The sequence below is a fragment of the Labrus bergylta genome, chromosome 20 (genome assembly GCF_963930695.1).
Source record: "Labrus bergylta chromosome 20, fLabBer1.1, whole genome shotgun sequence".
In the NCBI taxonomy this organism is placed as follows: Eukaryota; Metazoa; Chordata; class Actinopteri; order Labriformes; family Labridae; genus Labrus; species Labrus bergylta.
The window spans coordinates 5448463-5462154 of record NC_089214.1 but is presented as its reverse complement, the minus strand read 5'-3'; the positions used below and the strand labels follow the sequence as shown (position 1 = coordinate 5462154).

Genomic DNA, 13692 nt, shown 5'->3' with positions numbered 1-13692 from the left:
AAAGAGGACGGCAATGTCCAAAGGAATGACATTTACATCAAAGGTTGAAAATGGCAAACATGAAAGATTTTATGACATTGCTCGTAGGACTATTACGTAAAATGTTTAGATAAGGGGTATAATACAGACGTGATGGATCAGTGCTTTAATATCAGCAATAGAATATAGATATTTTTGGCACAAATCACTAGTCCTGTTTAACTCTGCTTTCTAATTCCACCTTTTGTACTCCTTACTCCGAACTACAATCATCACCTTTGTCTACTCTTCAGGTTCCACTCGTCTTACCGCCCACGCTCTCCCGTCTCCCATCCACCCCGGCTGTCAGCTTCAGCACGAGATGCCATCTTTCCTGCATGACCTTCTCATCCTTAATGATGCATGTAAACTGGTCCTGTCCGTCGCTGGCTTTATTTATCTGCTAACAAATTATTACCCTTGATGTTTTACGTTCTGAGTGTGTGTTTCAGTGTGTGTGTCTTCAGACTTGCTGTGATTAAGTACCCTGCTTTCTTCTTGTTCAGCCAGCCCCCCTCTCAGTCTATCTTCACCCACTTCACTATGGTTGGTATACGCTCACCTTGTGACCGCATATACTGATGCATGAATGCACACATCCCCTCACACTTTTCTATTTTAGCAAAGCTCTAATCTGTAGTTACATCCAGTGTTTAAAATAAACCTCGATATCAAATATTCTGATGCCTTACATTAAGTTTCACTGAGTACATTGAGCAAACGTAACCAGTGTGAAAGATGAGGCTAATTAATTTCACAGAGGATGTGTGTGATCCTGCAGATCATTAAGTTCGGTCCCAGACACTGTCCTTATGTCGGCGCTGGGCTGCAGTCATTACTCTGGACCCGGTGTGCACAGCCAGCAGGCAGCACGCCAACCTCTTTAAATAGCAGTGAGAGGTTGTTAAAGTTAGCTTGAAATAAGAAACCGGCCACTTACTCCTCTTTCCTGGGCTTTCGTTTATCGTCCTGGACAGACCGCTGCATGGAGAAAGACAGAGCACAGATTACTACACGTCAATCAAACACTCCTGATATCTCTGCTCGGGTAAAAGAAAGTGCTTTATAGAAGAAGAAGAAGTGGGTTCAAATCTTGTGGTTTATATTTCAACTCAAGAATACAAAGCAAATGGTTCAAGGTTTACAAATTGTGACCAGTAAGCCAAAGATTCATTTAGCCGTGCTAGCTGAATAGAGAGAGGGATTGAAATGAGTTCTTCCACACATCAGCCCAGAGAGAAATTTCACAACAACTATTCGAGTGATCGACAAACAAATCTGAACCAACATTCATGAATCCTCGTGACTGAGGTGATCCCCTGACTTCTCCTGAAGTGCCCAAGTGAGGACATCTGCTGATTCAAGTAAAATATCTCAACAACTTTTTGATGAATTGTTGCAAATATTGACAAATGAATGTCACCCTGGGGATGTACTCTGAATATTTGATGCTAACTTTTGGTGATAACATTTCCTTTATCGCCAACATCAGGTCAATGTTGGGATTGTTTAATACTTTTGTTTATGACCATGGTAATCATTATAAATAAAGGTAGTCAACTCTTTACTGTTATACATGTTGACGTCATAGTTATCAACATATTTAGTATCGTCATAAGCCCATTGGCTCGTTGTGGCAAGTCGAGCAGCTCATGTTGCACGCCCATTAACTTCTGTAGCACGCCCACGATATGCCGTAGCCTGCGGTAGCACAGTAGTGCTAAGGTGCTAATGTTTCTGCTCCCCGGCCCTCGGAGCCAAAGTGGGTGCATTCCCAATATGGTAAAAGGGGCGTGACATTTCCGAAAACCGTGCTGAGCGACTGCCGACCAATCAGACCAGACTTGGCACACGTGGACTCTGAACGTGGGCACTTCAGAGCCTTAGAGAGAGAGTCAGAAGCGAGCCGGTGCGTGGAGCGGCAGGACATGAAAACAGACACTTTTTTAGAACTTTAGCTGTTGTGAACATACTTTAGTAGGTACATAGATTAAATATATGAACCCCAAAAAGGGCAGAATATGACCTCTTTAAAATGATTCAGAAAATGGTTTTTTTTAATAATATTGTTACAACGCATTAAACCCAATAAATGCCTGGTCTTCATTATTGGTAATAATTATTAGATGCATTAACTGTAGCTCCAGTTTTTCTATTAAAAATCACTCAAGTTCCTCAGAATGAGCAGCTTTGCCCTGAGCTATTGTTGACTGAATAAAATCCAACATCACAGTCAGCCAGAATAACACAGGAGCTGCCTTTATCACACAGAAAAACAAACTTGTCAAGGAAATTGTTATTTGTCAAATGCGCTAAAGAAACTCTGGAACATACGTTTCTCGACAGCTTTGTTATTGGCTGCCAGGGGAACATTTGTAGTTAAGAGAACAAGAGAAAGAGAAAAGTTGCCAATCAATAGAGCATTGTGAAAGACAATATGTGGGGACGTAGTTACAGTGTCCCACAGCGGCTGAAGGCAACGCTTTGTTGTAGAAAGAATCAAACTTTTTTTCTATCACTCACATGGATTAAGTTGTAATAGGTGGAGTCCTCCGGGGTGTTGAGGGTCTTTGGCTGCTGGGTCCTGCGGGGGGTCCGAGACATTCTCTTATCAGCTGAAAAGAAACAAAGAGCGTTAAAAGTAATGTTCTTATAAGGAAGAATGAACTTTTAACACACTTTATATCATCAATAGATGCAATATTCTCTTCATTGTTTTAAACACATAGAAGAACATACTCATAATCTGTATCTTCTCATTTCCTACATTTCCCAGAATGCATTTTAATACGTTTTTTTTTTTTACACAAGATTTGAAAGCGAAGCTGTCGATTAATGGTGCATTTGTGGATATTTATACTGAGGTCTTAATATCAGTCTTTCTAATGTTATGAAGGGGACGATTGTTCTTCGACCTTTCCTGTGATGGATTTCTCCATGGTTACCACCTTTTCTCGTATTGATGAGAATGATGATCACATGTCTGAGTTGAAGGACTTTTGTTGTCTGCATCATGATGTGATTTCAGCAAACTTAAGACCCGTTAGTCAAGTACATGCTCATACAGTTAAAGTAATCCAGAGTGAAGCCGCTGTTTGAGTTTTATTCTCAAGTTGAACTGAGACTCACAACAGACAGATGAACAGGCAGTACTCCAGGGATGAAATGGACCAAGAAATGACAGTGTTAACAGCGCAGACATAAACGGCACACGGATAGTCTTGGCTAGAAGTCATTTAATTCTAACCGCCGTTTTCACAGGGATTACAGAAACACTGGCCTCCATTCCCAGAGGTATATCTCGACTATCAGACGGTAACAGACGATGATCGCAGATGTGTCCCTAGATTGCACCTGCAGAAACAGAATGGTGAGTATTACACGTACACTGTCATTGTTGCTTGATTGATCCTTTAAATCAAACAGCGGGCATATTGTTGGTTGGTTCACAATAGAGACTGTTGATTGTTATCAGACTCCATGCTGACCCTTGACTCTGCTGTGCTTATTGAACTGTTTTCTATACACACTCCAGTTTAACCCGAAGGCCTTGAACCAATGCGAATTTTTCCAACAGAGATTGCGTGAAACGACCTTTGACACGCTTAAAGCGACCTTTAACTTTGTGACGATCCATGTTCGATTCCCTGCACTGTATTGAACAGTAAGAGAGACCTGTGTTTGTGTGCAGCGGGGCTTATCATGCATCACATCTTCCCTACTGTAGAGCATGTGTTGTGATTTATCATATCTGTCATGCCTGATATAATGCTACACTGTCCCTCCTTGAACATTTGATACAACAATTATGAACATATTACAATGACCTTTGCTTGTTGCTCGTTATCAATCACTGTTCATGCAAGGAGAAAACATCCAGAAAAAAACAATCCATCATGTGCACGAGCTCGCAGGTGAAAAGTTTGTAATATTATTGAACAACTTCATCTAAAGGTCATTGTGTTTTGTTCAAACAAGTAGAGCCAATTTCACACAGCCTCTGATTAATTCCTGCCATAATTGTTGGAAACGCTTTCTCACAAAACGTGATTAACATTTGATGACCTTTTCCCATGAAGAGCGGTGTGACTGGCACCGCTCTGCCTAAATTGTGTGTCCCAAATTATTCTTATGAAGTTTATTATGTCACTAAAAATGCATGAGGACAGCTCGGCTCTGTCACTGGAGAAATGACCTAGTGGGGGCTGTAAAAAAATTGTACATTGTAGGGAGTTGCAGCAGCCATTGGAAGAAACACAGATAATTCATTCTGCTTTACCTCAGGCGATGTGCTGTGCAGAAGAAAAGCTTGTAAAGGTCAAACATGCCCACATTTAAAGAAACACTGTACCCCTAGGAAACTGAACAAGTGAAGTAATGGGAGTAAAATGTCAGCTTTAGGAATATATTTTCATGAAAAAAAATACAGATAGTAGTAGATACAGAAAAGACCTGCATGTAAGAAGTGAACAACCAGGGAGCTTAGCTTAACTTAAAAAGGAATCAGAGGAAATAGGTAGCCTGGCTCTGCTCAATATGATCCAAGGAGCTCCTGTAAAGATGTCTTATTAACACTTCAATTACTCCACAAATCACATTATTCAATCCAGTCCAACTTCTTTTGTTAAGCACTTTAAAACAACCACAGTTCACCAAAGTGCTGTACAGAAGAATAAATAAAATACGTAACAGCTCACATGAGATAAAAGAAAACTACATGTGAAATACAGAATCAATTTAAAAGTAAAATGAATAGGCACGCAAAAAATAAATAAAATAAATAAATAAGTCGACGTCTAATTGTGTGTCAAAGGCCAGGGAAAAGAGATGGGTCTTAAGAAGAGATTTAAAAACAGGCAGAGAAGAGGCCTGTTTAACGTTCTGAGGTATATCGTGCCATAGTTTTGGAGCCGCAACAGCATATTATGGTTGTTTGTGATTTTTTTTTAACGTTTGAGCCTTGTCAAAGGAGAATTTCTGTCACTGTTGGGACAGACAATAAAGTTGATCTATCTCTGCAATGGCACTGAACATCATATTTTATCAGTATATATTTGAACTGAGCTAATATATGAGCCAGCTTTATACAAATCATGTCAAACCCCCTAAGTTTAACTAGTGAGAATCAGGCTCATATAAATCAGTGCATTTACAAATTCATAGAGACACCTAATTCTTTGCATGAAAACTCCACAAAAAGTCCACAATGAATGGTGGAATAATCATGATGTCAGCAAAGGAAATGTAATCATTGTCATAATTATATTGTTATTACATTATTTTCATGCTTGACAGCGTTGACATTTTAGCTGCCAGCTCCATTTTGCAAAGCAGTGAACTTTCAATTAGCCGCCGCCCCCCCCCTTCCACTCACCGTCCTGAAAGCAATTACACCTATCACCTGTACAAATCAAATTTTACTTTTGATGACACATTTGGAAGAGAAGCGCTTCCTGTTTTGCCACTTGACTTTCCCAGGTTTCCTGATCTAATCACGCCGCACGAGAGACAAGAGAGCGGCGTCGTCGATAACATCTCTGTCTCCTGCGAGGCGACTGTAATAAAAATCATTTTTTATATTCAGAAGGAGAAGGAAAGTGTGGAAGCAGCTGACACAAGCAAACACACCTTTAGAAAAATGAATCCTGGATATTTATAAACACAGCTGGAACTTGGTGTTTATTTTTAGTGTTGAGGGAGAGACACCGCGGCTCTCTCACAGACACTTCATTTAGTTTTGTGTCTGTGAGGAACAAGTTCACAAAAGATGCCAGAAAGATAGATATGATCCTGTCAATCTTTCTCAGCTGGTCTACACATTAACCTCTGGTCAATCAGTGCAAACCATGGACTGCACTAAAAGATGATCAACATACCAGCTACCCAAACGCGAAGTCAAAACATTTAGAGCTCCCCCTACTGACTGGCTGCAGTATAGGCGATAACGTACACTCCTCCATGTTAACATATGGGATGTGGGTCAAAATGTTTCTTCTCAAACATGGTTTCTGACATTAAAATCAGTTCTTGCCATACTGTTTTTATGCCTTAGTGCGAATTTTTCAGTGAAGTGTTCGGTTTTATTTCGTTATTTGATGCTTAAAATGAAGTACAACACCATGATTGACCGCTCTGTTGAAAGATGCTGCTCCTGCGGCTCCGTGTGCAGGAAATGTGACAAATACAAACTCAAGAGTCAGTGAAATTTTCATAACCGTCAGTGTCTGCACAAATCTATGGACTGTACCAACCTGAGGGATTTTTGTTGTTCTATTGGTAAATTAAATGTGTTTTGATTAGCTGAAGGGGCTGGATGCACAACTCTGGCTCCAAATGTCTCCTCCAGTGTTAAATGTGAGCGCATGTCGCGGGGGGTATTTTGGCTTTACTTTTGTACAACTACTGTAGCTCATGTTGAGACAAGTCGTCCACCTTCACATGCAGTCAGTGGTGCAATCATTATACTTCACATTCTGTTTGTCCCAGAGTAAATCACAATGAACTCACTTGATTGGTTGTTCTGGTTAGCATGGCCGTTCATTGTTTTTCCTCTCACAAACATGCCGTTCTTCTCGGGGTTTGATTGATGGGCCTCGATGATTTCATTCAACTTGTGCTGCAGGGCCACGAAGTCCTGGGAAACCTTTGTGATCTGTTGAAAAGATGTAATGAAGAAAAGATGAGCGGAGAAAGAATGACTTGGAGAGGTTCATTTGCGGCATATTAAAACATTACCTCTGTGGAGAAGCTGTCTAGCTGAGCAGCTTCTGTCTTTGCTGATTGCTTGTTGGCCTTCAGGTTCTTTCTGTCTTTATAACCTCGGAAGTTGCTCTGGATCTTCACAGCGGCCTGCTCTTCCTCGAGCCTCTCCTTTTCAGCATCCGTCTCATCTTTACGTTCGATCACCACATCAGATATATCCACAGTGTCCTCTGTTGCCTCCTCTGCCATGTCATAATCAACCTCTTCCTTCGCTTTATGTTTAGCTTCTCTCTCTGCTTTCATTTTTTTGCGCTCTCGATGGCCTCTGAAGTTACTCTGCAGGACGGTCGCAGCTTTCTCCTCCTCAGGTGCTGCTTCTGGCACTGGTTTTTGTACCTCCTTCTTCCTCTTTTTGGGGATCTTTCCTTCCTCCTCGAGTCGTTTGCGCTCCTTGTGGCCTCTGAAGTTGCTCTGGAGTACCACTGCTGCTTTGGCTTCGTCTTGATCTTCTGTTTTGACATCACTTGAAGAAACAGCTTCTCTCTCAGGACTTTTCGCTTTCTGATTCTTAGCAGGGATCTTCCCTTCTTCCTGCAGCCTCTTCCTCTCTTTGTGACCTCTGAAGTTACTCTGCAGAACAGTGGCAGCCTTGGTTTCTTCTTCCATGGTGACTGACTCTTCCTGTCCATTCTGCAACTTGTTCTCCTGCTCTTCTTGCCAGACATCTGCTGCCACTGCGTCCTCAATCGGTGCGTCTTCGTCCACTTCCGTATGTTCTTCATCATCTGGCACCTCTGTGTCATCGCTGTCAAAATTCTCCTCTGCTTCATATGTACTCTCATCTTCATCGTTCTCCTCTTTGTTATCACCTGTCTTTTCCCCGCTCTCGTCATTGCTTGTAGGTTCTGTCTCAACTTGATTTTCCATCACTGCATTCTGTTGAACCTCTGATTCAGTCTCTGCCTTTTTTCTTTCCTTAAACTTTTTTCTCTCTTTGTAGCCCCTGAAGTTACTCTGGAGAACCACGGCAGCCTTGGTTTCCTCTTCCTCGTTGTTTGCTTCATCGCTTGAAGTCGGGGAATCTGCTTCATCAGGGGTCTTCTCTGGTGCAGGAGTCGCTTGCTCTTTTTCTTCGACGGCCTTCTCTGCTTTTTCTTTCTCTTTGGCTTCCCTGCGAACAAAATTGTAACAGCTAAGTGAAAAAAAACAACAACAAGTGTTATATTTTTTGGATGCCATATTAAGTGAAGTTCCTCTATCTTGTACCTTTTTCCTTTGAAATTCTTCCTCTCCTTGTGCCCTCTGAAGCGGGCCTGGATCTTGGTTGCAGCATTGTTCTTTTCATCCACCAACTCCTTGTATTTCTTTTTTGCAAGGTAGCCCCTGCAGACTGAAGATGACAAGAGAAACGTTAATCAAGTAAGCACAAACCAAACTACAAACATGTTGTGCAACTGTTAGCATCTCTTATATTCTTACCAGCCTGAAACTGAATAATGACGGCCTCAAACTTTGCTTTGCTTTTGTCGTCATTCACCTTCTTCCGAGCTTTATGACCTCTGTAAGCTGAAAAGTGTGGACAAGAAGTAAGTTAGTATTTGGCAAGGAAAACCGAATACCAGCTTCTTTACTTGTACATGTTCTGGCTAAGTTTGCAAACCTGACTGCAGCACCAGAGCACTTTGTTGTCGCTCTTTTAATATCCGTCGGTATCGCTTTGCCCCCAGCCAGCCTCTGACGTAGGCCTGCAGCAGGACAATCCGCTGTGTGGCCTGCTGCACCATCAAGTTCAGATGTTCAACGTGGTAGTACTTAAGGAACACCTGAAAGTAGGGACACAAGGAAAACTGTGCTGATCACCTTATTGAATCTTTTTTGTCTATCTCTTCAACAGGATCAGGATTACAAGTTAATGAAAACATGGACGTCCGCTACGAGGACTACAGTACAGCCTCTGTACATGGGAAATCAGTCGCCTAGGAACACCCCTAGTTTAGAGCACCATATTTACAAAAAAAAGAAAAAAGATTTGCTTATGTGGCACTACAGTTTTGATAATTGTGTCACACAACAAGTCAGAATGATGATATAATATTCATATTGATATTTGTCCCATCCTAACCAAGTATGAAATATTGTTTGGAGTAAACCTGTAAATCATTATAAAATGGTATAAGTCTTAAAAAAAACTTAAAAACACTAAAGTGCACAAGATAGAACAAAACTAAAACTATTTAAGCCTAAAGTGCAGCATGTTTGGAGCAGTAGACCTGTTGGTTGCGCTTGAAAAGACGAGGTGAAACATAATGCATCATTATTCATTGTTAGGTCAGAATCGGCAGAAGGACGAGTACATCTTACGCTCTAAAAACTCTTGGAAATGTCCACTAGTGTCCCTAAAAATACCTGTAACCAAGAGCCCTTGAAAGTGAACGAGTGTGCAGAGAGCGAGTTACGAAGAACATCTCTTCCTACCTTTGTCTTCCCCATCGCCGAGTTCTCCAGCTTGGCTTTCTCCAGTATTGCAGCACATGTTTCTGGAGTGACGTCTGGCTCCTCGTGAGCATGGAAAGCCAAAATGTAATACCTGCAACAAGAAGTTTAGTCAGCTGGAAAATGATATAAATGAACAATAATACATAATAATTTCTTCCTGAATAAACCCAGGGGAGAGTTGAGAGTCTGCTGACCTCTTAATGAAGTTAGCAAACAGGATGCGGTGGGAGTAGCCCTGTCGTCTGATCTTTGCCGTCTCCAGGACTCCGGTGTATCGCAGCTGAACCAGAACCTTCTCCCGGTCAAACTTGTTGGCGTGGCGGTCGTTGTTTGGTTTGATACAGCGGACGAAGTGAGGCTGCCCGGCCACCATCTTGGACAGCAGATCCATCAGAGAGTACTAGAGAACCCATTAGGCATATTTGTTACAGGTTCATGTTGGAAAGTTGTTCAGAAGGATGTCGGAGGTAAAAGACAAATCTCACAACATTAATTTGACTTAAGAGAAACAACGACTCACTCTGAAGTAGGACGCCACTGTCTGCGTTCTCATGTTGGTGGTTTCTCTTGGATGGTACGGCGTGTCTCCAGGATCACCCGGCTGAACAAACGGAAACAAAACATGAAAAATCAATAATAGCAACGTTCATTAGTGCTCTTCGTTTCAGAACAATCAAAGTTAGGCTGACTGGTAAGTCTCTACTGCAAGGGAACATGTGAGTACAATAGATGTTAGGACAGAAGGTTAGTGAAGCCAAGTGGGAAGGAGAAATGAGGAAACTGACCTCAAGGTAATGTACAGCAGGGGTTACCAAACTTTTCAGGTCGTGACCCCCAAAATAAGGGTGACAGAAACTGGGGGGACCCCCCACTGTTCTTCAAGGTGGTTAGTTAGGTATATAATGTAGCGACAGCCACGCACACACTAATAAACCTATCCAAAAACTACTAACACAGAATAATACAACAGCCTAAAAACAATAAAAAATGTACACATTGATTTCACTGATGATACTATCTTATATGACATTGGACTACTTTTTGTATATTTACAAAAATGGGTAAAAATATATACTAATGCAATTTTAATGATTTTTTATTTTTTATGGAAGGCATCTCGCGACCCCTGTCTTGGTGGCTGGCGACCCCCCTGGGGGTCCCAACCCCCACTTTGGGAACCAGTGATGTACAGTATTACAAACTGTGTCGACTGAAACACAGATTAAAAACTATAATGAAGCCCATATTTTCACGACATGTTACTCTGCATACTACTTTCTTTTTTTTATGTATCTTTCTTTTTGAGATCATTAATCAACATGTGCAGCCTTTCAGGCAAAGCTAGTTTGTTTTTGTTTTTATCAGGAATGAGATTTATTCCCAAGAAGGCAGCAACACAAAACCAACAGAATGGATTAGAAAATGGGCCAAATAAGTTTAAGGTCTGAAGAAATCTGTCTCACCCTGAGGTATAAGTCAGGACAAGTTTATTTGTATAGCACGTTTAAAACAACCTCAGCCGACCAAAGCGCTTTACAGACAAGGCGTAAAAACAACAACAACAACAACAACAAAGTAAGACATTTGTTACTTCAGGAAGTGAGATTTTCAATTTAAAAGTAGACAACTTCTACCAAGTATAACCACAGTATAGATCAATATACTTACATACATTTAGAGTATTTGATTTCTTAAAGACAACATGGATGCTGCATCCATGTGGTTCTAATAAAATACAACTACAACCTTCATCGTGCACATACTCCTTACCTGTCAACAAGCTCTACATCTAATTCTAAGCACCAGTACACTGAGGGAAACCAGTTTTTGCTAAGCTATCAGCCTCACACTGTTTACAGCATTCTGAACGCTCGTCGTGCCTCTTAAGAGCGGCTCCTTTGATGAGCTTTTTGTCTAACATATGCAGATGAATGGAAATAGATTCAAGAACTCATCAAACAGTCTGCATTTAAATGTTGCTGTTACTGTTGATTGCTTTTAGGAGAGCGAACTGCCAGAAAGCTTCCTTCAGCAGGAACGGGCAATCTTGTCTTGTCCTCTACACTGTAGAGCGTAAATACAGCCATAAGGTTTTGAAATGTTGCTCTGTAAGATAAGTACAGAATGATGTTGTATCTAATTAGGCTCTAGAGGAAAAGAAATACAATCCACGAGAAAAAAATGTCGTCCACACTGGTAAACAACGCACTGATTGAAACACTCACTATATGGATTTATGAGTATTACCTCAGTGAAAGAAAAAGAACTGTACAAGGTCAGCACTCCCATCTTTCCCAAAAGAAATGAAGAAATGGAGAGCAGCAAAGAGTTCAAAAGAAACAGATCAGAACAGAAGAAGGTTTAATTACACTGAAAAACAGCACAAAAGAGGCTGAAGTGTGAAGGCTCTGGTAGTGCGAGTAAGAAGAGACAAACAGACGGAACAGCTTCTCAGGGGAAGCTCATGATGTAAAAGATAATACAGTGATAATGCAGTGAGCGCTCTTAGTACCTTGGCGAAGGTGATGGTGCGTGACGGCGTCCGCAAGGTGTTTATGCCTTTACCCTTGGTGTGGGCAAGGTTGCCTGTGAAATAAATAAAGGGAGGATGAGAAGCAGTTAGCAGAGACTCAACAGGAGGACAGGTTGCTTAGCTTCCATACATGGAGGATTTGTGCACAGAAACTGGACTTTTTAAATATTTTTATGTTTTACAAGTTTTACAGCGATACAATCTGAGTTATTTTAAAGATTGATAGTATCCAGAAGTACCAAAGATTAAAAAAAGATCTATATTCTCAGTCATATTTTGGACAGAGAGGGCTGTCTAAATTGTTAAAATTCATTGGAAATGTTTTGGTACCTAAACATTGCCAATGTATTTGTAGAATTCAGACAGGGTAGATAACTAAGTGTATTTTTTGGGAATAAAAATGAGAACAACCTACTATTGGTGGCCTTGGACTTGTATTTTTGTTGCTATTGTATGGAAACATGTAAGAATACCATTTGATTTTAAAATCACATCCGAATTTTAAAATGTGGTATCATGACAACCCTAGACGTAGAACTGTAAAAACTTCAACAGTCGATACGTTAAAACCTAAATAAACTCAACGAAGCAGATACCACAAGAGGTCAGGGGTCATTTTGTTTTTTGTGTTATTCAATTGTTGAATGAAAGAATGAAACAGGAACGCTTGGTACGACAGCTTTAGGAGAACTTTAAGAGTGATTATGCAATTATTGGCTCTTGTAATTTGTTTTTGACAGAGCTGGCAGTCAGCTCTGCCAACAAAGGATTCTCTGGCAGCCAAGAGAAACCCATTACATCAAAAAAAAGAGAGAAAAGCCTTTGACTAAAAAAGGTAACAATGGCCTGTTGTGGCTCCAAGAATGTGTGGTGCAATGTATTTAGAGTAGTGTGTAAACAGTTGAGAAAGTTGTAGCAGAAAAAAAATATTTTTGTTTGCTTCTGGGAGAAATAGTGTTTTGTTCCATTTTACCAGTTTTGGTGAGGGGATGGGTGACCAGTTTGCGAGTGAGCTCGTTCTCTGACGACCTCAGCAGCAGGATGATGTCGGCTGGGAGCATGTCTCTGTTCTTGGCTAAGAAGCCTGCGGCGTTGTAGATCACCTTTAGAGTTTGGGAGATAACAAAGACAAATGAAGTCCAACAGAGTCTCAATTCAAAAGTCTGTGTATGTTATCACAGTCAGATGAATATTACCTTTCCAGCGTAGTGGTGGATGCCAAAGCCGAGGTCGACCCTCTTTGGTCTCCAGAAGCTTTTTGTCTTGAGGTTATCGTCGAATTTGTCTAAAACATTAAATTATTCATTCGTTAACTGTCTCAGAAACCAGAGGATATTCGCCTGGAATATTAAGCTCCTGATTGAAAACCGTTTGAAGACGATCACTGAAGGAATCAGACCGTGCAGATATTCAACAGAAAAAATGTTCTTCCACTCAGAGATTTCTCAAGTGATGATTTGAATAGTACACTTAACAGCAACACTGTGATCGCTCCATGTACAACTCAGAACGACTACTCTGAAGCACCTTATTACATCAACTTATCTCAAATGTTTGTGTACATGTATAAAGTTAAATACATGCTGTTCTCTCTAGTGCTTAACATTCACTTCTGTTTCTGACCATTATGAAAAAGGATTGGACTTTGTTCAGCAGCTCAAAGGTTGTCAAAGGAGCATAAATGTGTGAACCAGATTCGTACCAATCCACCCTCAATGTGTCAAGACGTTCCAACCAAAACAAAAGTACAGACCTACGAGTGTCTGGTCGGTGGCCTGTGGGAAGCGACTCTCCTCGTCCAGAAGTGAGAGCATCCCCATGGGTTTCTGTAGGAACAGGTCCAGGAGAGGCCGGTTGTCCTCGTACTCGATCATCCGAGCCTCCACCTCCTCGTTCAGGTACTCATCCTGTACAGAAACGCCAAACACTGTGAATATAAACAT

General features: G+C 41.0%; 1 protein-coding gene across 1 annotated transcript in view; it reads right to left on the bottom strand.

Moving 5' to 3' along the window:
* The window catches only part of myo3a (myosin IIIA), a 56791-nt gene that overhangs the window by 5550 nt on the left and 37549 nt on the right, over positions 1–13692 (bottom strand). The window contains exons 21-35 of the mRNA XM_065949075.1: positions 13503–13656; positions 12946–13034; positions 12723–12852; positions 11729–11802; positions 11464–11505; positions 9737–9817; positions 9411–9616; positions 9196–9307; positions 8381–8543; positions 8200–8286; positions 7987–8110; positions 6754–7891; positions 6526–6670; positions 2542–2633; positions 959–999 (exon numbers count right to left, since the gene is read on the bottom strand). Coding sequence (XP_065805147.1) covers positions 959–999; positions 2542–2633; positions 6526–6670; positions 6754–7891; positions 7987–8110; positions 8200–8286; positions 8381–8543; positions 9196–9307; positions 9411–9616; positions 9737–9817; positions 11464–11505; positions 11729–11802; positions 12723–12852; positions 12946–13034; positions 13503–13656 — 2678 coding nt within the window. The remainder of the gene's footprint in view (positions 1–958; positions 1000–2541; positions 2634–6525; positions 6671–6753; positions 7892–7986; positions 8111–8199; positions 8287–8380; positions 8544–9195; positions 9308–9410; positions 9617–9736; positions 9818–11463; positions 11506–11728; positions 11803–12722; positions 12853–12945; positions 13035–13502; positions 13657–13692) is intronic.